The sequence below is a fragment of the Bombyx mandarina genome, chromosome 05 (assembly GCF_030267445.1).
Source record: "Bombyx mandarina strain Sakado chromosome 05, ASM3026744v2".
Classification (NCBI taxonomy): Eukaryota; Metazoa; Arthropoda; class Insecta; order Lepidoptera; family Bombycidae; genus Bombyx; species Bombyx mandarina.
The window spans coordinates 16,104,245-16,130,131 of NC_143212.1; the positions used below are offsets into that span (position 1 = coordinate 16,104,245).

Below are 25,887 nucleotides of genomic sequence, written 5' to 3' on the forward strand. Positions count from 1 at the left end.
CGGATACTAATTTTTGTCATTAATAACACATCTACTTACACGGACGCCTTCTATGTAATAATGGGATGGCTGGACGTGCTCAGAGCCCAACTGGTCTTGACTGGTTATTGGAGCCCATAGATATCTATAAAGAAATTGCATCGTAAATGCCGCCACCCACCTTGATATATGAGTTTTAAGGTCTCAGTATAGTTACAACGGCTGCTCTACCCTTCAAAGCGAAGCGCATTACTGCTTTAAGGCTGAAATGGACAGGGTGGTGGTATCTACTCATGCGGACTCACAAGAAGTCCTACCACCAGTAATTACGCAATTAATAATTTCTTGGCGTAAACGTTTGCCTACGTTTGCCGCTAGGGGCGCTGTTCCAACTGCATACAAATTTGAGTTAGCTTTTACGCTATCGAGAACGTTACAACTCGCGTTAAGCACACAGAACTCGCTAACGACTACTAGTAGGAGAGCTGGCACCAATTTTTGGGTATGTATTTGAGGCCTCATGGGTTATTGTAAGTCACGTGGCCTCGCTAGAGCCAATAGTAACGCGGCAAGCAAGAACGAAGACAGCTGTCGATATGCGCTCTCTCTCACACTACAGCTTAATAGCAGTACAGGCCCGTACCCATCCATTATTTGTTTGATCACCTGGCAGGTAGAAAGCCCTACCGAAATGATCTGTCTTTTTGGGAATCTTATTTTTTAGCTATAAATAACACTCCATTAAAATTTCAAGCTGCCTCAAAATATTTTTTTATAATTTTTTGCACGCATCTGGTAATGTTACAACCCCGATTAAATTGTCTGGCTTATTTTTTTTCGTGTTTATTAAGTATTACACTGCAACATATATAAATTGCGTATTGCCTCAAATATATTTTTGGGGAAAAAAAAAAAATTTAAAAAAATGTAGGGGTTGATTTAGCCCCGCTACTCACCAGCCAGGTCTGCAATTCCGTGTTGGAATATAATAGGAGAGGTATGTGACAAGTTTTCAGCTTGCCTCAAATACCTACCCAAAAATTGGTACCAGCTCTCGGACTATACTAAAAGAATACCACTTGCCTATTTGAGGCAATATCTTAAATGCACTGACGCAACTTCGACAATTCGTATGAGACAACGAAATATTGAAATAAAAAGAAAAACAATTCAATACGCGCAATTTATGCAAACCAATATTTACATTTCTGTTCTGTATCTCGCGAAAGGTCGGGATGTCGATATTGGGGACAAATTGGACGAAAAGCTCCCGAAACTAGTCTAGTTTGAACTCTTGAAAATAGAAAAACATTTTATTTTCATTTTTTTTAACTCTGGCAATCAACGAACCTGCTGCTAAGTCGTGTGGTTGACAATTTCGACAAATTGCGTGGCTGTCAACTGTCACCGTATGTTCTCTCTGCATCTATGCAAATCGCTCTTTTGTGATTGTCCATAAAAAACGCCATAAACCTAAGAGATAGATAGATAGATTTTCCATAAAATATTTGTCGGGTCTGTGGTTTTTAATTACAAAATATTATTTACGGAACTCACAGTGGAATTATTTGCTAAACGCAGGTGGGCAAGTCCACGCTCGGGACAAATAATAATGTCAGTTTTGTATAAGTGATGTTATTTAATTTTAGTCCGACAATAATAATTAGATTAAAATGTTTGAAATTTTATAAAAAATGCCCCAAATTCGTGATTAAGTGAAAGATGCACAGATAATATAAAAAAAAATATGTTTCGTTTGTCGCTTCCTGAACACTTACGAATATTTTACATTGGCGATCTTTAGTTTTATTACATTTATTTATTTAAATTGCTTAGTATAACCATGAATATATAGAGGTTGAATATCGACAGTTCATGACAATTTATATGGTATCTTTATAGATACTATTTACACTTTATAGAGGCAAGTTAATTCATGCACGAGCTCATTCCATCAATCAAGTGAAATACAGAACGTGAGAAATATACGTGAAACCGAGGAAATATAGAGTATAAAAATGTAAAAATTTTTTTTTTTGCCCGGGTTTGGATTTTTGCCAGAGATTTGATGGACAGCGTAGTTTATAATAAACGTGAGGGCTTATACCATGCTCTATCATTAGATAGAAGATAAGCTATAGTATTGTTAGCACGTGCTCACGGTCCACCTTTAAGTGTTTACACATGTATAAATACATCACAACGTACCCAAATGTCGCCACCCTACACATGGCGTTTAAGTTTTAATTGTATTAAGCTATGTACAATTGTTCAAACTCCTTGAAGTCGCGTGATTAATTGGTATCGAAAAATAACTGTGGTGGCAACACCTATCCGTGTTGATTCACAATTCGCCATACGATCAATCGAGACAGCATAAACTCAATTATGTGTGCTCATAAAAATATTTATTTTATACTTATACTTAAGTAAAAAAGTCTCGAAACTTCGCCTTTGTGACTAATAAACTTGCTTAGTACCGTTAGACGATTCATTACAGCATTCGAAAAAGTAATAATAATTTAAATACATATTATTATTATATTTAATAATTTAACGCTTCGTTTAGATTCGTGCGATTTGTAGTTCTATTTAACTTCAATATCTTTATTTACCCGAGACTAGAATATGATTCATATTACAGAATGAAATATGTTCGTAATAACGAGTGTATGATAAGAAAATCTGTAAAAAACAATGCTGGTACCAATCGAATGTGCTCGAACAACAGTATATGAGTGGAAGGTGATGGAAAAGATTTATAGTTGTTTTTTTAATGATGCTTAAGAGCTATTGAATATTTTGTATATCTTGTATTGAGTTTTTTTTTCCTACCTAAGTTGATAGCCTTAAGAGGCTATTTCAGCCTAACCCTAACTAGTAGGTGAGCTCACGGGGCTCAAACCGGAGTGTTGCCAACACTGACCCTAGCAAGAGCAGTGCTTCGCAGAACCGGATCGGAAACGCGACCCACTGAGAAGATCCGGCGAGAAACTCAGTGGGCTGTGTCTATGGGTTAATTCGCTCGTCGAGCCCTTCGTCGCAAGCGACGGGTTCGACGAGGACGGTGACCGGTGCTTGTGGTGCCTAAAAGCACCGTTAATGGATCGGGAGGATCCGTAATGACGTGCTTTGGGCGACGTCGACTGTTTACCATTCGATCTACAGGATCAGGTATGTAGTTTCCAGCGGCCACGACAAGAGGGTTCTTATGTCGTGCCGCCTTTTTAAAATGGCGCAATGATACCACATTGTAGATACTTACTGACCGTTGTATTGAGTGATTATTGTAAGTCATACTATAAATGAGCTACCTATCTTAAGTTCGAAGTCACCCTTATATTTGACAAAAACTGTCGCACTTTTCAATCTAATGGCTGCGTTGATGATTACGTCATCATAGATCGTTGCTGAGGGTCGCTGGTTCGATTCTCACATCGGGCAAACGTTCGTGTGACGAACAGGTTTGTTTGCTCTTTGCCTGGGTGTGAAATATCTATATATGTATAATAATTTATTTCAACGTATATTATAAGTACGTATGTATGTCAGTCTCTGGTACCCAATCCACAGGGGATCCTAATACGGGGCCGGATGACCGTGCATGATTTGTTCCCAGTTAGTTATTTATTTATCATCAATACGACATGACAATAAAAGTAATCATTACTATCATAATAATAAGAGTGATATTATGAACCAACCCTAATATTAAAAGGCCAAGGTCGTCGACCTTTTGAAGGTTAACGGCCCTTGAGGGCCTTGCGAAGGCTTATATGGTGAAAAGCAACACCGCAAGGCTGCTTTGTATGGTTTTTGTTTAAATAAACAGTTTACGGCAGGCAGCGGCTTGGCTTTACCCCTGGAATTGCTAACGGTAACCATTTACCATCAGGTGGGCCGTATGCTCGTCTGCCTACAAGGGCATTAAAAAAACCACCCGGTTTTTTTTTTTTGCTTGTATGGGCGGACGAGCTCACAGCCCACCTGATGTTAAATGGTTACTGGAGCCCATAGACATCTACAACGTAAATGCGCCAACCACCTTGAGATATAAGCTGTAAGATCTCAGAGGCTGCCCCACCCTTTAAACCGAAACAAATTACTGTTTTAAGGCCGAAGTAGGCAGGTTGGTGATACCTACCCGTGCGGACTGACGAGGTCCTACCACCAGTAATTACACAAATTATAATTTTGCGAGTTTGATTTTTATTACACGATCTTATTCCTTCACTGTGGAAGTCAATCGCGAACATTTGTTAAGTACGTATTTCATTAGAAAAATTGGTACCCGCCTGCGGGATTCGAACACGGGTGCATCGCTAGATACGAATGAACCGGACGTCTTATCTTTTAGGCCACGACGACTTCACAGTACCCAAGTGTATAGTAGTCTAACGAGTATTCACCGAGATCTGTTAATCCATTGACAGTCTTTATTGGTGACATCGTATATGTTGAGTCCTGAATGGGAAGGTACGACGATTTTTCTAACGGGATGGGCGGTGAATTCGTCCTCGCAAATGAAAAAAAAAATCGAGCTCACGGCCCAATTGGTGTTGAGTGACTACCGGAGCCTATAGACATCAAGTAAACCACTACCTATCTACAGTTTTCGGCTGGACATACCCTTTCTTGGACACCATATATAATTATGTTTATAGAGAGGACCAGAAAATAAACATAAGGACTTTTAAAAAGGGCCCGCTGAGTTTTTTTTGTCGGTTCCTCTTAGGACTGGTCGTTTAGGAATCCGTGCTATAATTAATGCATTTGGTATAATCATATATATGTACGTTTATACAAGTAGTTAAGATGGTATTTAAGTTGAATTAAATTGGATTTTAATTGCGTTTACATCTTCGGGGATATTTCCTTTACTAATTACTAATTACTTACCTTCTGCACGTAACATAGTTTTCCTTTGTCTTATTTAACTTAAATATCTGGTTTTAAGTGGCAGATCCCATAGACATCTTAACGTGATTATTGCCACCTCTTTAAGATTGCAATTGCAGTAGTAAATAGGTGTTCCATCTTTAAATCGGAGTCCACGATTGCTTCGTTACAGACATAAGCGGGATAGTGGTACAGACCCATGCGGGCTCACAAAACGTCCTATCATCACTGACTTGCCGTATTTATCAATATAATAATAAAAAGTTTCTTACAAAAAAAAAACTCAAAACAGTAATGTTATGTCTTTCGTAAACCGTATCATTGTTTAGAAGCGTCTAGATGAATTTAAATTGCATTTAATAAAGTGCATTACGAATCGCTATGAAGGTCGTGATATCATAGACATTAATTAGTTTGAATGCGTTTTTTTGTTTGATTTGTTTTATTAGTTATTAGTTCGGAGACCTGTGAAATCGTAGCTTATATTCTTTTTTTTAACTAATTCCATACCGGATTCGAAAAAAAGCCCACTGAGTTTCTCGCCGGATTTTATCAGTGGGTCGCGATTCCGATTCGGTGGTAGATTCTGCGAAGCGCTGCTCTAGCTAGGGCTAGTGTTAGCAAATTCCCTCAGGTTGAGCCCGTGAGCTCACCTACCCATCCGGGTACCCAACTAGGTAGGGATTTTTTTAATGGAAAATCGGTTCAGTGCCTAAGACTTGAAAATGTAATAGATATTTTTACTTTCGAATTTATAATTTTAGTATAGATCATAAGTAGACAATAGATTCGTGATGTCAAGTGGTAGCCGAAGCCAAGATATTACAACGGGAATTAGGTGGAAGTCTCATTTGTATTATAAAGTTGCTGTCCTTTCCTTAAATTCGGATGGTAGTACCTACCCGTGGGGACTCACGTAACGACTAACGAATTTGCTCAAAGCACACCTTTTCAACACCTTCACAACATCACCAACTCGTACCCCTGAGATACCCCACTGGGCAACAATCAGGGTGCATGCAGACACTTAGGGCCAAGTATTTGGGCGAGATCGAGGGGTCTATTCCGGCCCCTATCGCGAAAAAACTTTCTCTCACACCCTGCCACCTACTTGATGGTGTACTTAAAATAGTCGAGCATGACCCATCACGACTCGTCGCACGCGATTTTTGCGAGAAAGACGCGGTGCCACGCCTCCCAAGCGTGTAGACCACATCCGTGTGTTTCCTGGCCCTCTATGTCCAAGTCGCATACACGACTACGTCTTGTGTAACATTTGTTAGAAACATATCCATACTTCCATACTAATCCATATCCATACTCCATACTAATTTATAAAAAGGTAAGATTTGTTTGTTTGTTTGTATTGAATAGGCTCCAAAATTACTGAACCGATTTGAAAAAATTTTTCACTGTTTGAAAGCTACACTATTCCCGCGTGACATAGACTATAATCTTTTTGAAAAAAATTAGGGATCCTTACTAAAACTCCAACAATGTAACCCAAGGTGTGAAAAAATTACCTAAAATGTTCTTTACATCGCGTGCCCTGTGAAAACTATTGATGGTAGAATAAAATAATGTGCTACGACTTTGAGGAACACATTATTATTTATAAAAAGTGTCGCGACAGCATATTTCTAACTATTATAGTTATGCCGCAATAAGTGTTCTTTTATTTTAAAAAATAAACTACGTCAAATAGCGTTGAAACTTTTGTTAAGGACCTGAGCGGAGCCGGAGAGGGCTGCTAGTTATGATTAAACATACAAGACATGAGCACTAAAACTCCAAAGCCTCAAAATACGAAATCTTTTTAAGCAAGCAACGCTAGGTAGCTTGACGAATGAGGCGAAAAGACATTACATTATCGAAGATATTTAAAGTTACAATTGGTTGCCTTTGTCTTGATAATATAGTTTATGTTTCATACTAAGTCACGTAAAATGTGATACATTGTTGTCTATATGAACGTTCGTAATCAGAATACGTGACGCTGGAGTATATTAATTCATAATTAAGACAGAAGGTCTATGGATATTATTTTTAATATACAAAGAAAAGCCTTGAAATTTAAGCCTTTGTTTATCCATGTTCTAAGGTTCGCTCATTTATCTGATTCTTCTCGTTTCTGGCATGGCACCATTAATGTAGAATAGTTGGTACATGCAACAAATGTATTTATGGAGAAGAAAAGTTTTGCTAGTAAAACGTAATTATAGAAATAAAATGTAATAAAGCCCTACTTCAAGCGTTCGTGAGGCGTTTGGTTTTCTTACACACGCTTTTAAAAGAATAATATAGAAATTTCTAGAAAGGCTGCGACATGTCATCATTTATTGTTTTTTTTTACTCACTTAAGACAATAACTAGGGCCAGTTTTAAATTTCTTTTTCTCATTTTTTCCTAATGATCCAGTTAAGCTTCATTAATAGGCCACATAAGCGTAAAGTAAAACGGCTAAGTCAACAATGTTTTGTAAGGCTGGCTCTCTTACATTAGTGTTATCTTAGTCTTTAACATCTTATGGACAAGATGCATGATTTCAGTTTTGTATAAAAGCATTAAGCACAATAAGACATGCTTATGTATATAACCACGACCACGCTGCCAGGAGTGTACGACTGAGAAGAAGAAAAATAAAAGCACCAAGCCTAGAACTTTTTTTTTTTGATGGATGGAGTGTGTGTATGACGATATGAGAGAGAGAAGAGTGAGTGTTGAGGTTACGGCTGATAGAAGATAATGGAAGAGAAAAATTAAGTGGAGAAACAATAAATAAATACAGTAACATAAATCTCGGATGCTGGCTATTGAGTACTACCATGTAATGTAATGAGCAATTTAATGATCCGTTTTCGTATCGAGGACCCGATACATTCACATTACGAATTCGATTGATTTTCGTGTTTGACGTACAGCACTAACAATCAATACCTACACCTTCTACATTTCAATTTTTTTGTGACTACTTACTCATATTATTATCGATTCGGAAAATCCAGTTTTACGTCTTCAAGTATCCATATCGTCTTCTATCATAATTGATACTTTAAACAAAGCAATAGCTTCGTATTATACGAATTTTTTGCTCAAACTTACTTAAATATCTTTAAATAGACGGTGTCAATTATTTTGTCTATTTATATTTGGTATCGAAATTTTCCGTAACATAATATATTATTGCTCCTCGATTCTGACGATCGATTTAAGTCCAAGTGCACGTTTTAAGGTGTATCTTTTTTAATGTCATTATCGATAGAGGAACATATGGTCCATTTGATCGAGACTTGCTTTGGGACGTCAGTAATGCAAACGGCATAATAAATATATTATCTAGTGCTGAGGACTCTCCTCAAACCTCGTTTGATGGAGGACATGGAATAGCACTCGAAAAATAACATGCAGGTTTCTCTTTCAAATCTGGTTGATACGGTCCAAGAAATACTGGTACAGAATTTTGTTTGAAACATCGAATCCCTATACTCGCCGAGATACTTACTATACCCCAATACTTTTTACTTTTTACTGGTGGTAGGACTTCTTGTGAGTCCGCACGGGTAGGTACCACCACCCCGCCTATTTCTACCGTGAAGCAGTAATGTGTTTCGGTTTGAAGGGTGGGGTAGTCGTTGTAACTATACTAAGACCTTAGAACTAATATCTCAAGGTGGGTGGCGCATTTACGTTGTAGATGTCTACGGGTTCCAGTAACCACTTAACACCAGGTGGGCTGTGAGATCATCCACTAATCTAAGCAATAAAAAAAAAAAAAACTTGTTGGGATACATTTTGATAATTACAGGCCCAAGGCAAATACCTCTTTGTCTTGGCGAAGAGTGACCTACCTCTTCGCAGTTTGTTCTACCCGGATGTTATAGTCCTTGACGTCCCTATCTCGATGGTGGTGCCGACAATAGTTGACAGGTAGAAATTAATACTAATAAATTATATTAAAATTTTGAGAGCTAATTAAAATTAAATAACTCACAGCGTTAATACATTTAGATTCAAAGGCATAACAATAAAACCTTCTATCAAACTTCAGCTCAAACGATGACAAGCTCTTAATTAATTCTCATATTACAATACAAAGTTACATACCTAAAGTACAAACAAGACGTGCTGATACAAATTAACACGGGAGTAACTTGGTAAATAGTTCTGTTTGTTAGGAGCAAACGGCAAACATTATATTAATACGGACATGTTAGGAAACGGAAATGAACGTTGATACAACAGAGTGATCGTTGTATTGACGATCGCTGTGTTTATCAATCGAAAAGATGTTTTGTATATTTCGCTTGTTTTGGAAGCTCTAATATGACTATAGAATGAAGAAAAAAAACAAAGTAAGTAGATGCTCTCAGGTACGCTATAACACAAAAGTGGCTTTGGGCAGGACATCTTGCGAGATATACGGACAAAAGATGGACATTAGAAACCACAACATGGGAAGGACCAATTGGTAAAAGAAGAAGAAGCCGACCGAGAAGCAGATGGGTCGATGAAATAATAGCAACAACAGGAAAAGAATGGAGAAACAAAGCCAAGAATAGGGAAGAGTGGAGTAAGCTGGAGGAGCATTATGCCCGAAATGGGGCTCCATTATCATAACCTTTATATCTGTATTTTTTATTTTACAAGCTGTTTTTTTTTGGAAATAGCATGGGCTTATTATTATTATTATTAATATGACTATAATTCGGCCGCTATCAGAGCTCCTCAAATAAAAATCCAATAAATGTAAATACGAATTTTCAACAGGAGCAGTTCATCGAACAAACTTGAACAACACGTGCTGACTTTCATGAGATAGTTTTTATCCCAACTAAACGGTAGGCACATGTCCGCTCACTCGATATATTTGCAGAGATATTCACGTTATACTCGTATGAACATACCTCTATTGTTTAGGGCCAAGTAAGTTGAAACAAATTCGTAATTTTATTTTGTGAACAAAGTGCCATAGCTAAAAGGATTCCTTTAAGGACTTGTTTGACACCGGTCTTCTCAGTTAAGTGCAGCTAAGTGCACACGTACCCAAAATCACTGTGCATATTCACAGTATAGTCACATACCAACGATATCCTTGATGATATCCTATTGTTTTTTGTTTTTGGTGAAAACTAAAACTTTAATAATAATACATTGAAAAACATGAATTACTCCAAAAATATATTATATCGTAAAAAGATATTAAGGTAACTTTATGTCAGTTAGGAATCTCATGTTGAACCTTTTCTGAAATTATTGTCATTCAGATTGACTTTTGACCTCAGCGCACAAAATGCCCGAATGAGTTAAGGTAAGTGGAAAAAATGAGTCAAACGTTCTTCGTCATCGAATCATTGTTCCATTCGGAGAATTTACAATACTTATTGCTCGCAAATGCTTGTACGTAAAACATACTGGTTATTTGAGAATACAAATGAAAATTAATCCAACGTCAAAAGTCTGGTAGGTGAGACGCCTATACCTAGACTTTAATACTTTGGATTTCTGGTAGGTAAGACGCCTATGCCTAAACTGTAATACTTTGGACTTCTGGTAGGAAAGACGCCTATGCCTAAACTCTAATACTTTGGACTTCTGGTAGGAAAGACGCCTATGCCTAAACTCTAATACTTTGGACTTCTGGTAGGAAAGACGCTTACGCCTAAACTCTAATACTTTGGACTTCTGGTAGGAAAGACGCCTATGCCTAAACTCTAATACTTTGGACTTCTGGTAGGAAAGACGCTTACGCCTAAACTCTAATACTTTGGACTTCTGGTAGGTAAGACGCCTATGCCTAAACTCTAATACTTTGGACTTCTGGTAGGAAAGACGCTTACGCCTAAACTCTAATACTTTGGACTTCTGGTAGGTAAGACGCCTATGCCTAAACTGTAATACTTTGGACTTCTGGTAGGTAAGACGCCTATGCCTAAACTCTAATACTTTGGACTTCTGGTAGGAAAGACGCCTATGCTTAAACTCTAATACTTTGGACTTCTGGTAGGAAAGACGCTTACGCCTAAACTCTAATACTTTGGACTGCAACTTTTCCATTGAGAGCAGCGCGTGACGTTAGCTCGGATGGGTAGTGGTACCACCAATCTGCCGGTTTCTGTCGAGAAGTAACCGGTTAGAAAGCCAATGCAATTGGTACTTCGATCTCTTGTTTTAGGGTGAGTGGTGGCATAGACTGCAAATTACCTATTGGATTAACAGATAGGTCGTAAACTCGTTTATCTAGTGTATAAAAATAGTTCAAGGTGGCGTTTAAGATTATTATATGAACCAAAAGTGACCTGAATTGGCAGGGACCTGCACAGCTTAGCCTGAGGTCACCCGAGCACTCTAATATGTATCTAAGTATTGTCAATTATCAAAATTTGTCTCGCAAAGAAAAACTCGTTTAGAACTGTTACAAAACAGGCTTAGTGGCACAAATTAGATGTGGCTTGTGTCTAGAAAGACTGCATGTAGAATTTTTAAATCTATCGACGTAAGAGCTGTCTTTTCTACCTCTCCTGTTGGTCCCGGATCATATAATATCGATCTCAAGCAGGGATAACACTTTTTGCAGGGGACTGCGGAACTCATCTAAAGTCATTAAAGGCGCGGGGATCTAGAGGGAGGTTTGGCTCCCGGTAAAAAAAGACAATTCTATGTGCAATCTTGACACATTATTGTATTTGTTGATTGAAGTGCTGTATTTCCTTTAAAATTCGGTCCATAACTGATCTGTCGAACAAATAAAATTAAATATATAAATGCAACTTTACAATCCCGCTAAATATGCATTCCTTTTCGATCCAACGCACGCAGATTTCTCGAGATATCCGGTATCGATGCATCGAATAAACTTTACGATCGAACCGAATAAGTTCATTAAAGGTCAAATACCTAATTTTGAGTAAGCCCCGCTAACAGGAGGCCTCCAGAACACTCAGCAGCCCACGTGATGTCCAATTTTATCAACGCTTTAATACGAAATCGTATTTCACAAAGTGCTGTTAGGTCGTAATAAGCTATTCGATTTGTTTTGATTGTTTCTAATAAAATTTAAAAGTTTAATGAACGCTTTTATTTAAAACCAATTTTCGCTGATTGAAAGTTTGGTGATTAGTTTTTTTCTTTGTTTTAAGCCCATGAAGTTCTGCTGATTTTGTGATATAATTATAATAATGGAGATGCGTATTGCACTTTTCAATATGTGGTCCAAACTTCCTAAATGTAACAGCTGGTATTACGAGAGAAACAACACAGAAAAGTGGAATCAAAGATTAGAGATTAATACGCTCGTGATACTGGTAGTGGTATTTAAACTATCGCATATTTGGATCGTGGCTGAGTTTACGACACACTTAATAATTATTGGGACACGTCTATTGGGTACTTCGAGACCTGTAAGTCGAAGTTTCGAAGTCGAAGAAATAAGTGCCTCTTCGCGACGAGAAGTAGGCAGGTTGGTTGTACATATCTGTGCAAGATTACAGTACTCTTTACTCTTTATATATGAAATATAATAGCACGTAAAATTCTAATTTCAGTATTTAACTTTCATAATCAAAAAAGTCGTAAAAATTTCAGTAATGTGAAAAAGTTTTTTTTTCTACCTATGCTGATAACCTTGATGTGCTATTTCAGCTTCACCCTAACATGTAGGTGAGCTCACGGGGCTCAAACCGGAAGTGTTGCTAGCACTGGGCCTAGCAAGAGCAGTGCTTTGCAGAATTTACCACCGGATAGGAAATGCGACCCACTGAGAAGATCCAGCGAGAAACTCAGTGGGCTGTGTCTATGGGCTAATTCACTCGTCTTCGTCACAAGCGACGGGTTCAACGAGGACGGTGACCAGAAAAAGTATTAGATGGCTCAAATCTCATAGGTTAATTATACAGTAGTGGTAGATAGCATCTAGGGGATTCCCGGGATTATCAATGGGTCGTCGGTGCACCTAGTGGGAGTCCTACCCATGACTTCCGGTACGTGGTCGCCTCTCGAAAAGTTTTTGGGAATCTGGATGCAGGCAACGCAGGATCGATCGTTGTGACGAGGTTTGGGGGAGGCCTATATACAGCAGTGGACATCTGTGGGCTTAAGGATAGGTTGGGTTAGATAGGATAACGTCTTTGGAGACGCCTTGGGAGGGGCTTAAATCCAGCAGTGGCTTTCCTTAGTTTGTCAATGGTTCTATATATAACAGACGTCTAAAATGGACTCCAACAATTTATAAAAACAAAAAAACACCGGTTCTTCATCTTTAATAAACAAAGTTTCCTTATTATAAATAAGTTTTATCAAATACAAAATAAAATATATTCAAGCATCACGACAACTGCAGATACGTGACAAAACGTTACAGTCTCAAAGCATACGAGTTTTAGTCATTCAGCGGAAAATGTCAATATGAAACAACTTTCAAAAACTAACTCTATTCCAACTTGCTTGAGTACGATATCGAATGTTTAAGAAGCGGAACATTTATTAAACCGATGAAGTGTACAATAGAAATTCGTTCTTATGCCTTTGTCATAAGGTTATTCGCTTGGAAATCGATAAGGGGGCCCTTGAACTGACCCTTTGCGATATGAAACACTGTAGTGTGCAGATTTATTTGTATTTTCCAAGTGTATAGTTACTTTTTTAATGTTCAGTGCTGGCGATAAATATTTCGCTTGTAAAATCAATTCTTTATATGAGTTACCTAAAATATTGCAGTATTGTTTTAACATAAAAATTGAGTTCTTTAGTAAAATTCAGATTTTTTAAAACTTGAAACATAATGCTTTCTATATGAAATATGCCCACCACCATCTTACCTATTATTGCTGCAAAGCATTTGTAGATTCCTGAGAATTAGTCTGAAGTATTGCTGTTCGTGAGGCGTCTTGTGAGCCCACACGGGTAGGTACCATTACTCCGCCTGCTCCTGCCGGGCAGCACTAATGGCTTGAAGGGTATGGCAGCCGCTGTAGTATATAACTGAGTTTTAGATCTCGCGACTTAAGGTGAGTACGGCTTTTGCGTTGTTAACGTCAATGAACTCTGGTAAACACTTAACGTAAAATTATAGTTTGGGTTAGAATTCGATACCATATCTCAAGACTGACAAACACAAAGTGGAGTGTGAGCACTAGCTTGACCATCTAAATCAGGGGTTCCCAAAGTTATTTTGCCTACTGTCCACTTTGAGAATAAATTATTTTTAACATCCCCATTTTCTTATCTACTCAAAAATAACTATAGCGAGAGCTCAGTTGGTGTTTAAGTGGCCTGCAGCGCCTTTAGGCCCCCTTTGGGCCTACAGCGCCAACAAGGGGGGCGTTATCGCCAATTTGGGAAAGGCTGATCTAGATCAATGTAACAGGCTGAGTAAAAGCAAAGAGCTAGGCAGAATGGACCAACAACATGACAGCTCCTTGCATGAAGTTCCTGCCAATTGTTATTATGATAGAAGTACGGGTGTCGTAGAAGAAGTTTGGTACGATTATTAAATGAGAATACCAATACTCAGTTTAGAACTTAGATAATTCGTAAATTAATAAAACAATAAAATTAATGAATCCATAAAACGAAACAATAAGTAGGTAGTAAATACGTGTAAAATTTCAATTAAAACCGGAACAAAAGTGATGAGTCGCCGCAAATTTTCAGTCCAGTAAAGCACTACGTGTGACTCAAGCTCTGTTTTCATTTTATCAAACAATACATTCAAAACATTAAACGTCACGTTAATTGCGGGAAGCGATAATAATCGGTCGATTCGGCATTACGTGATCGTTGAAATAAGTTAATATCGCTACTTGAACGAGAACTCTAGAAGCTGGCCTTCCAAGGTCGGTCGGCATAGAATATTTCGTTTAGAAGGAATGAACTTAAGTTCTTAATGCGGCTAACAGTAATATATATCTATTTAAACAAAAATGAATTGCTGTTCGTTAGTCTCGCTAAAACTCGAGAACGGCTGGATCGATTTGGCTCTTGAATTATTTGTGGAAGTCTAAAGAAAGTTTTAAGGTAAGATAGCTATGAAAATGCTCGAAATTAAATAAAAATAACAATTTTGTTTTCCCTTTGATGTGTCCCCCGTTAGACAGATTCCTTTTGTTTGTTTTAAGTTTATTTTATACAAAAGTTTCGGTCTTTTATTTATCGATTGAGGCACTACAAAGTCTGCCGGTTCAGCTTGTATCTAATAAGAATAGCCTTTGCATCGATCTTCAAAGATTTTCAGTAAGTTTTCGCAACGTATGCTTAAAACGCCTTTCCGTGATGCTGTCTTGCTGTTGACAGATATATTTTCCTATATCTTCTACAGCGGTGGGCTATATCCGTTCGACAGTATATTTTATAGATTTGTTCCAGATATTGAAGACAATAATGCAAAAAATAATCTTAAAGAATTTAAGGATCATTCGAGTTATGAGGTTGTCTTCCAAGAGACAGTCAGTTGACTTTAACTCATCTATATCAACTAGTCTATAACCGTAAAGGCAGCGATGCGCTTACGCACCCCCCAGCCCCTCACCTCTTGTATAAAACCTTCCACACCTGCGCTGGCCTCAGTTCTAATTGCATACTCGAGTTTGAAACACGTATATCCAAGAAAATGTTCTCACCGCGTCTCTTTGCGGTTTTCATCGCTTTCGCCGGTTTCACAACGGTAACGGCTTTGCCTGCCCGGGACAAAGAAGTTATCGCGCAGCCCGTTACCATTACAGATGACCAGTTCACGTTCCCATGGCTGAACCTTTCGCCATTCAGTCTGTTTGCTCCTCTGTGGAAACTGATCCCCACTTTTGTGGACATCGGGCCAAGAATCTACGCTGACGATGACAAGTTCAAGGTCGTTGTCAACGTTAAGGACTACAAGAAAGACAACCTTAAAGTTAAAGTAAAGGGAGACTTTATCTTCGTCCAAGGATCGCAAGAAGCTAAAGAAGACGACCATGACGTGTTCGCCAGCCAGTTCTTCCACACCTACAGCCTACCTGTGAACTCGAGTGCTGCTGATGTTACGGCTGAGCTGACTTCTGATGGATACCTTGTCGTCACGGCGCCGATCAGCGAAAATGTTGATAAAACAAAAAATACAGAGCGCGTTGTACCTATTGTCGAGACTGGCGCTCCGTACAAGAAGGACGAGCCTGTAGAAAAGACGACAGTAGAGACCTTGGACGTTTCTACGACTCAGGAGCCGAAGACATCAGCTCCAGCGGTAGTGACTGCAGCACCGGAACCCGAGGAGAAGAAAGAACCGACCACGCCCTCCGAACTCGATGAAGCGACAGAAAAAGACAACGTGATCCCACACGGAAACGAAGTTTCTGCTTAAGTGATAATTTAGTATACGCATTTAATTATATCAGTATTTAATAAAATATTTTTTTGTATGTAAATTCAGTGTTTTGTTTTAGCTTACCGGTATGCGTTTAGTATTATTTTTTTCTTAATGGAGAGCGCGTGGCTTGAATACAAATGCAGGGACGTTGCGACTCTGTAAACAATGGAGTTATTCCCTGCCCCGTTTTGGTTGTAATATAAAGACAATGCTTTCTGCTTTATAACGACCATTGTCATTAGTTTTATGCTACATTGTTACGAAATTAAATTAATTTAGCAAAATACTGCTACTTGTTAGATTTAATATAAGAACAGAACATTCTAGCGCGCTGTGAAGTCTGTTTGACTTCCGAATGTTCAAGATCCACTATATTATTTCTCTAGTCTGATGATTCATATATGATTCACATTTTGTTAGCATAGCTGATTGGGCGTTTTGTTTGAATTTACAAACACAACAATGAGCTACAGTTCACTGCGCATTCGTGCAGTTTCTAGAAACTTTTTAACTGTCTAATTATTTTCCATTATTCCAATTGTTGGGTGACATTAATCGTGTGCCTTATTGGCAATTTACATTTGCGCTGAATTGAAAAACACTCTGTTGGTAGAAATGATTAAGCAAACAAATGATATTCTTAAAATTAATTTTAGTCGAGGATTTTATAAAGTGAGCGGGTACAATTTTTTTAAATTTCTCCTATAGTTTTTTGATAAGTTTGTGTTCCAACAACTTCGCACTCATTCTAGAAGTGTATTCTAGAATCCTCCATTTTAGAATAAACGAACTTAATATTAAATGTTTTCTGAAACCACATTTTGTTTGGAACCAATTTTATTATGGCTAAGACTAAGTTATGAGAGTGTCATGAAGCTAGAAGTAACTAGGAGTCATTCTTAGGTACATAGTAGATGAATTGTTCTTTGTATGCATAATGTGCGGGGCAAGAGAATAATCAAAATTATATACTTAAGCTGTGGCCTGCCCACTGACAATTCAGCTTTGGAATTTGTTGAGGTCCATTGACCAATTAATTAATGTACCTCCTTATGTGGTCCCGCAGGAGTACTCCAAGCACAGCAAGGATATTCCAAGCTTGTCCGTTGAGCGAATTAGAACGCTTCAATACTATTCAATCATAGAGCGGATAACTAAGTTATAAAATTTAAATTTTTAAGAGATGTATCATAAGTTTGAAGACAACTTGATCTAATTTTTATTATCCTAAGAATCCAGTTAGCTTACATCATTGACATTTACGTGTTAAGTTATCACTTAATTATGATAATTAGATTTGCACAGAATCGGCTTTTTTTTTTGTCGTGTCAAACTTGTTACGTAATACAAAACATTGGAATTACGCTTGAGTTTGAGTAGCTTGGCGCTTGGTTCTTGAAACTATGACTCGGGTAGATTTTTTGGGATGCACGGATTACTGATGAACCACGGGCGTTTGCATTGTAACCAGGACTGGTGGGCAAGCTCGAGGGCTCGGCTGGGAGGTATCTGTACTTTAAGTTGATAATGAAGTTGGATAAACGATGGAATTTTTAGTGATAGAACGTATTCTGACTGGCAGTTGGGAGTTACTGGGAGAAACTGATTGGGAGCTACTGCCATCTAGCCTTTGCAGTCTCTAGAGCGCTCGGTTCAATGAAAAAGGCTCGTAGATCTTAGCAACTTCTTCCATTCGGTGAAGCTAGAATAGCCCCTTAAGGCTACCGGTGATTAGGTAGGAAAGGCCTTTAAACAATGCAATCGAAAAGTGACTAGAAAAACGATATAGAAGTCGCAATCATGTTGGATTAACTTCTTACCCTAATACGTCTTTCTAAAGGAGTAGTCTCCTAGGATCAATTGGAAGAGGCCTCTTGTTCTTTGGAGGCGCCGGAGTCCGACATAACCCGGTCTCGACCCCCGTTGGCCGGGTATCCATAAAGTGTGATTCCCCATCGATACCAAAAAATTGGTTCCCACTCTTAAACTGGCATGTACAACCAGCTCTTGTAGTATATTTTTTTTATTGCCCTTGTAGGCAGACGAGCACACGGCCCACCTGATGTTGAGTGGTTACCGTCGCCCATGGATTTTAGCAATGCCAGGGGCAGAGCCAAGCCGCTGCCTACCGCTTAATCCTCTCCACAGGCTTCGTTTGTCGAAGGACATGTCATAGCGCTCGGGAAACACCGTGGAAGGGAGCTCATTCCATAGCCGGATGGTACGTGGCAAAAAAGACCTCTGGAAACGCACTGTGGAGTAGTAGTACTAGTAGTGTCAGTAAGAATATCCCTTTTCGAATAACAAAAAGGTACTTAATCAAAATTTTCCTTTAATTCAAATCTTAATGATTAATTAATGTAACCAGTCATCTGGTAAACGACGTTTTATTTATTTAATCATCTTCAAGGTCGTAAATACAAAAAATAAAAAAAACTTGTCTTCCTCGACGTGATTAGATTACGGAGCACAAGGAATTGGAATTCTATGACTATATCAGGTTTTTTTAAAGTTTGAACCGAGTGTGATTGATTTGACATTATTTTTGTTAGGAAGCTTATTAAAATTCACAGTGCGCAGGGGAATATGGTAAAATTATCCTTATAAGTCGGCGATGAATGTCAAGGTCGCGTAGGGCATGTGATGTATGCTTCTGATATTTACAAGTTTCCTGTTGAGAAAAGCGCGCCTTGTAAAATTTAAAAAGTAAGTAAGAAATTTATTTCGCGCTTATAAAAATGACCTAGAGTCTTTATATACTCGATCCTGAGGACCGAATGGTAAACAGTCGACGTTGCCGAAGCACGTCATTACAGATCCTACCTATCCATTAACGGTGCTTTTAAGTACATGTCACCGGTCACCGTCCTCGCCGAACCCGAAGGGCTCGACGAGTGAATTAACCCATGGACACAGCCCACTGAGTTATTTGCTGGATCTTCTCTGTGGGTTATGTTTCCGATCCGGTGGTAGGTTCTGCGAAAAACTGCTCTTGCTAGGGCGAGTGTTAGCAACACTCCCGGTTTGAGCCCCGTGAGCTCACCTACACGTCAAGGAGAAGCTGAAAAGGCCTCACAAGGCTATCGGGATAGGTAGGGGAAGATAATCGCAGACATTTATAACGATTAGTTAAAATACAAAACAGTAGAGTTACAATAAGTCAAACTCGAACAAAACAAAAAAAAAAACAAACAAATGAAAAACAACAGTAACATGTAATGGTTGCTCTCACAGCTGTGAAGAAAATGGTGTCCGCTCTGTAATACCTATTGGTTTCCAATGAGATGAACGAGTTTACGGTAACGGTATCGTTTCCAGACATAAAAGATAAGTTTTCAGAGTAACAAAACAGCAACTTAAGACCTTTTTATAGTGTTGATTTGTATTACTCCTAGACATAAACAATATACACCTTTTTTTTTTTAAAATACAACAATGAGAACAAAGATAGGTTGAGAGGAAATTTATTTAAAAGGTAGAGTAGGGTACCAACTTTTGAGTAGCGTATCATTACTAAGCGAATGAAGAAGCATACTGCATTCGCTTGTTTTCTGCCTAAGCTGATAGCCTTGAGATGCTATGTCAGCGTAACCGGGCGAGTAGGTGAGCTCACGGGGCTCGAACCGGAGTGATGCTAACACTGGCCCTAGCAAGAGCAGTGCTTCGTAGAATCTACCACCGGATCGGAAACACGACCCACTGAGAAGATCCGGCGAGAAACTCAGTGGGCTGTGTCTGTGGGTTAATTCACTCGACGAGCCCTTCGTCGCAAGTCACAGTTTCGACGAGGACGGTGACCGGTGCTTGTGGTACTTATGTTATGTTATTTGGCAAACTTATGTAATGCCTAATTATGATAATCACAGTACATTGAGAGCACAGAAAGCCATCACTTACCATCAAGTGGCCTTGCGGTCTCGACTGGCATGAATGATAGTAAAAAGTTATATTTTTCTATCGTGAATTTTATCATAGATATTTTATACATGTCTCTCTTATAAATGTTTGCAATATATGTATGAAAGCAGAAAGTACTAGTAGACCGCGTGGATAGTTGCCCTTGCGATGGACTGATCAGATCAAGTCGGCAGTTGGCGGCTGTTTGCGAAAGTGTACTAGACTCCCCACAAACCGGGAGGAGTGGCGATTGCTTGTGAGGCGCATAACATCTGCCCACAGCAATGATGCTCAATGACGACCACGACCGCTCTGACAAGAGTGTTGCGACAAAAGGACACATGTAACTTTTATATTCTCCGGTAGTATGGTGTATGGGATCCCTTAGAAGTAAATGTCATCGGTCTAAATCTGTTGCGAACTAATCGGAAAGATGTTATAGATTACAGCTAAGACCTCGACCACATGTCAAGATGGCGGCGGCATTCTCATCGTGATTTCCACAGGCTCGAGTAGCCACTCATTACCAAACGGATCGTGAGCTAGTCCAATTAACAAAGCAAAATATTGCTTAATATTACAATTCCGTCCGTGAGTAGTTGGAATGGGCCCTTAGATTTTTATATTTTATTGCCTTTTTAGGCAGACCAGCATACGGCCCACCTGATGGTAAGTGGTCACCGTCGCTCATGGACGTCAGCAATGCCAGGGGCAGAGCCAAGCCGCTGCCTACCAGAGATAAGGTAAAAAAAAAAAATTGTGAATAACTAATGTGAACATTAAGATTACTCATACAAAACCTTGGAATCTAACCTAATACAAGTGTTTGTTTCTTAGCCGCGGATATATCTATTATATCCGCGCGGAAGTCATAAAGTTTCAAGTTAAAAAAAAAAATCAATTAATAGGCCTGGTGATTTTATATTTGTTTGTTTGTGTTTTATACCTTTCTGCGCACGTCACTTGATTACAAGCGGCTATTATCCAAAAGAAAGAAGCAATGTCGAACGCAATTTGCTAAGTATCTATATATTAATACGTGAAGCAAAAACTTTGTATCCCTTTTTACGAAAATTGCGCGGACGGAGGAGTATGAAATTTTCCACACGTATAGAGAATATAGAGAAGAAGTGCACAATGCTAATATATTTTTAAAATAATGCATAAAAGATACATTAAATCAATAAAGAAAACATTACACACACTACATACCATGTATTTGACGCACACACGCATGCATACTATTTATTGTCAAATTTTTGTTCTTGACGTCTGTTGTCAAATTGAGAATAGATTAAATATTGTTCGTCTTTATTAATACTTTTTAGTAGTGTAGTCTTGGCGAAATTTGTGATTATAGAAGTATAAAATACAATCATAATAGTGTACAAATTTACAATTTCAATTAATTATAGTCGAATTTCGACTACTACGGGACCTCTAGTTATTACTTATTATATAGTGTGTTATAGTATTATTACGTACCAGCCGTACTCGACTGGTTCGCTGGGCATTTAAAATTAACATAATTATTTATTGTCATTATTATTAGGGAGTCCAATACTCATATAAATATTAGCCTATCCATTAAATACATGTAGTTTCTACATGGATACCAAGTTTCAAGTCAATCGGATGCATGGTTCAGTAGTAATAACGGAACATCCGTAAAAACCACTGTAGATTTATATATTAGTATGGATTACGTATATTTTATTTTTTACTTTATTATATCTACATTAACTAGTATATCGATAACTCGTAGGGCGAGTTATGAGGGAACACCAGTTGGTCCCATAGACACAGCCCTCTGTGTTTCTCACCGGATCTTCTCAGTGGGTCGCGATTCCGATCAGGTGGTAGATTCTGCGAAGAACTGCTCTTGCTAAGGCCAGTTTTAGCGAATTCTCTCAGGTTGAGTCTATGAGCTCAGCTACCCACCCGTCCGTGCGTAGCTAGAATAGCTTCCTAAAAGCTAAGAGGTGGGAGGGGGAGAAGAGTTTATGCGACCGTTCTGGCTACTTCCGCTTACGTGCTTTGGATACTCAACTTTATGTCCCAAGTTGAGAAGTTGAGCGACAACATACGCTGTACGTACGCATCACGTCGGGGTCACCACTGTACCGTTACTGATGCAATGTAAAGGGTGTTAACTGCCCTTTATTAATAAAACAAGTTAGTTCCAATTTACTCCGTATATTGTCACAATTGTCTGATGTGTGGGGGGGGGGGGCTATGTACGACTGCCTAATGCAAGCGATGTACAAAACCGCATACGCTACTGAACTGTGTCCCTACATACGCGTTCTTATCTCTGTGTTTAGTGCGAGCTTTTTAACGTTCTCGATAGCGTAAAAGTTAACTCAATTTTGTATGTGGAACAGCGCCCCTAGCGGCAAACGTAGGCAAACGTTCCAGCTCCATACAAAATTGAGTTAACTTTTACGTTATCGAGAACGTTAAAAAAACTCTCACTAAGCACACTGAACTTATTTGGACTCTGGTTACACTTAAGCGCTGGTAGGTTTTAGCAGTAGCCCTAAAAAAAATTATGATCGAGAAAGAAAGAATTCTTGTATTTCGCGCCGATTTATTTTTGCTTTTTAATGCAGATTTTGGCAAACGTATCAAATTATTGTTAAAACTACAATTATTTATGTCTAGTTCAGTAACTAAATAGGCTCTTTGATTCGCTTTCATTTACATGTAAATCTATAATTTACTAGCTGACCCGGCAGACTTTGTAGTGCCTCAATCTATAAATAAAAGACCTAAGCTTTCGTATAAAATAAACTTAAAACAAACAAAAGGAATCCGTCCGACGGGGGACACATCAAAGGAAAAACAAAATTGTTATTTTTATTTAATTCCGAGCATTTTCATATTTATCTACCTTTTAAACCTTTTCTGGACTTCCACAAATAATTCAAGACCAAAATTAGGCAAATCGGTCCAACCGTTCTCGAGTTTTAGTGAGACTAACGAACAGCAATTAATTTTTATATAGGTATATAGATTATAATGAGTTTATTTACTAGAAATAGATTTTACTGTAACCTTGATACAATCTTAAACTAAAATAATATTTGACCTAACACTGCGTAAGTCATATACTTGTTTGACCAAACAAAGTGAAATACACAATAATGGCTGATGACTTCAAAGCGTTGCGTATTTACACAAATATGTACTCACCTAGCAATCTATGCGAGCAGTGTGTGTGCCAATGAGTCGGACAAACATTTTGAGAGGCGACGGGTCATTGCACTTTTATCTATAAGTATTTGTAAGACTTCGCTTAATGTCGTGACTGGAGAGCTCTGTGAATTACTCTTTACACAGATCTCAACTCTCCTTTGTTAACGTAAAGTATCCGAAAAGCACTCGAAAGATACTGAGTAAAAGCTGTTCTGTTGTCAAAGTTTTAAAGTTTTGTGGCACATTTAATGTATTTTTGAAACTAAAGTTGTGTGGTATTCTATTTTGAGTAGAAAGAGAGATAATATAAATACATTTGAAATTTTATCGTTTCTCAAAAAAATATTTATTCATTGCGTACACGGGTGAATTTCGGTGTTCATTACCAAGTGAATACCGCTACCCATCTCGACACATGAGTTCTAAGTTGCATAGATTCGGGTAAATTAACCTATAGACTCAGCCTACTGAGTTTCTCGCCGGATCTTCTCAATGGGTCGCGTTTCCGGTCCGGTGAAAGATTCTGCGAAGCACTGCTCTGGCTAGGACTAGTTTTTTTATTTTATTGCCCTTGTAGGCAGACGAGCATACGGCCCACCTGATGGTGAGTGGTTACCGTCGCCCATGGACTTCAGCAATTGCTGCAACAACGTGCTAGCAACGTCCTCTACTCGCTCGGTGGATCTAATATGGCCCCTCGAGGTCATTAGAGTGGGTAGGAAAAAAAATACCATAGAAATAGGCAGGGGCTTGGAAGACATAGGTCGGTAGGTCAAAGACTTATTTATTATATTTCTATAAGCACAGATTTTGCCAAGACTATAGTATAGATAAATATTAATAAAGACAAACAATATTAACCTATTCTCAATTTAACCACAGACTTTGAGCAATAACAAAAGTTTGACAATAAACATAGAGTATAATGTATTGTATGTGTGTGTGTGTGTGTGTGTGTGTCAAATACATGGTAGTGTGTATAATGTTTTTTTTTATTGATTGAATGTATTATTAATGCGTAATTTAAAAAAAATATTAGCATTTTAAACTCCTTCTCTATTTTCTTTATAAGTATGGGAAATTTCATACTCCTCCGTCCGGGCAATTTTCGTAAAAAGGGGTACAAAGTTTTGCTTCACGTATTAGTATATAGATATTTCATGTGGAAACTTATTTTTAAAGCAACATTAACGTAGTATTCCGACTGATCTAGAACTATCTCCACGTTTCCTTGAAATTTGTACATAAATGGATGAATAATTTCCTCAACTTGCATGTTTTTTGTGATCACTTCCTAGTTAGTTGTTAACTTAGAAAAACTGCTCGCTGGATTAGAACGCCATTTAAGATGCATCAGTCAAAAAAATATCAAGAGGCTTATGAACTAAGCCACGGATACTTCTTTTAGTCAAGATTTCCTATGAATTCAAGTAGCCACTATGATCTTTTTCGATTCAGGCCGTTATCTTAATGCAGCAGATTCTTCGAAGGAAAATCTCAGGGTTCATCAATAATACGACATAAATTATGGTAATAATAAGGTAATATGGTAATAATTTGAAGTCGTCGTAGCCTAACGGATAAGACGTCCAGTGCATTCGTGTTGAGCGATGCGCCGGTGTTCGAATCTCAGGCGGTTACCAATTTTTCTAATGAAATACGTACTCACCAAATGTTGACGATTGACTTCCGCGGTGAAGGAATAACATCGTGTGATAAAAATAAAAACCCGTAAAATTATAATTTGCGTAATTACTGGTGGTAGGGCCTCTTGTGAGTCCGCACGAGTAGGTACCACCGCCCCGCCTATTTCTGCCGCGTTGCAGTAATGCGTTTCGGTTTCAAGGGTGGGGCAGCCGTTGTAACTATACTTGAGACCTTAGAACTTATATCTCAAGGTGGGTGGTGCATTTACAGTGTAGATGTCTATGGGCTCAGTAACCACTTAACACCAGATGGGCTGTGAGCTCGTCCACCCATCTAAGCAATAAATAAAAAAATATAATAAATAAACTAAAATAATAACTCAAGTCCGCGGTGTGTGTGGTGTAAATGCTCGCTGAAGCATTGTGTTGTTTCACCGCATGTTGCATTACCGGGTCGCACTATTGTAAGCGCAATTGTCTGAGTACATGTGTAACAACTCTCTGTATGTAATTGCAGCATTATACATTGAATACGTAAGAAGTCATGTTCATCGAAATTCGGAATAATCTTTAGGAAAAATGTTCCGTAGTTTTTGTAGATTACTTTGATTGATTTGAGTACCACATACCTTCGTATGGTACTGGAGCTCTTTAGATATATTGCTCATAAAGAGGGTCACAATCTCGAATAGCTGATGGTGACAGGTAAGTAAGGCAACATCATTTTCCACGATGCCCTTCACGGAGTCAAGAATCGCAGCAGATGCAGGGAAATCGTAGGATCATTATTATTATTATTATTATTTATATTGCTTAAATGCGCTCACAGCCCACCTGGTGTGAAGTGGTTACTGGAGCCCATAGACATCTACGAAGTAAATGCGCCATCCATCTTGAGATACTGCTTCACGGCAGATATACGCAAGGTGGTAG

General features: G+C 38.4%; 1 protein-coding gene across 1 annotated transcript; it reads left to right on the top strand.

Annotated features, from left to right (window-relative positions):
• The first annotated feature begins 15,422 nt into the window (after nucleotides 1-15,422).
• Nucleotides 15,423-16,271, top strand: LOC114247472 (alpha-crystallin A chain). Its single transcript, XM_028180455.2, has one exon. The coding sequence runs from the start codon at nucleotides 15,482-15,484 to the stop codon at nucleotides 16,205-16,207; it is 726 nt and encodes a 241-aa protein (XP_028036256.2). The 5' UTR covers nucleotides 15,423-15,481; the 3' UTR covers nucleotides 16,208-16,271.
• The last annotated feature ends 9,616 nt before the right edge of the window (nucleotides 16,272-25,887 follow it).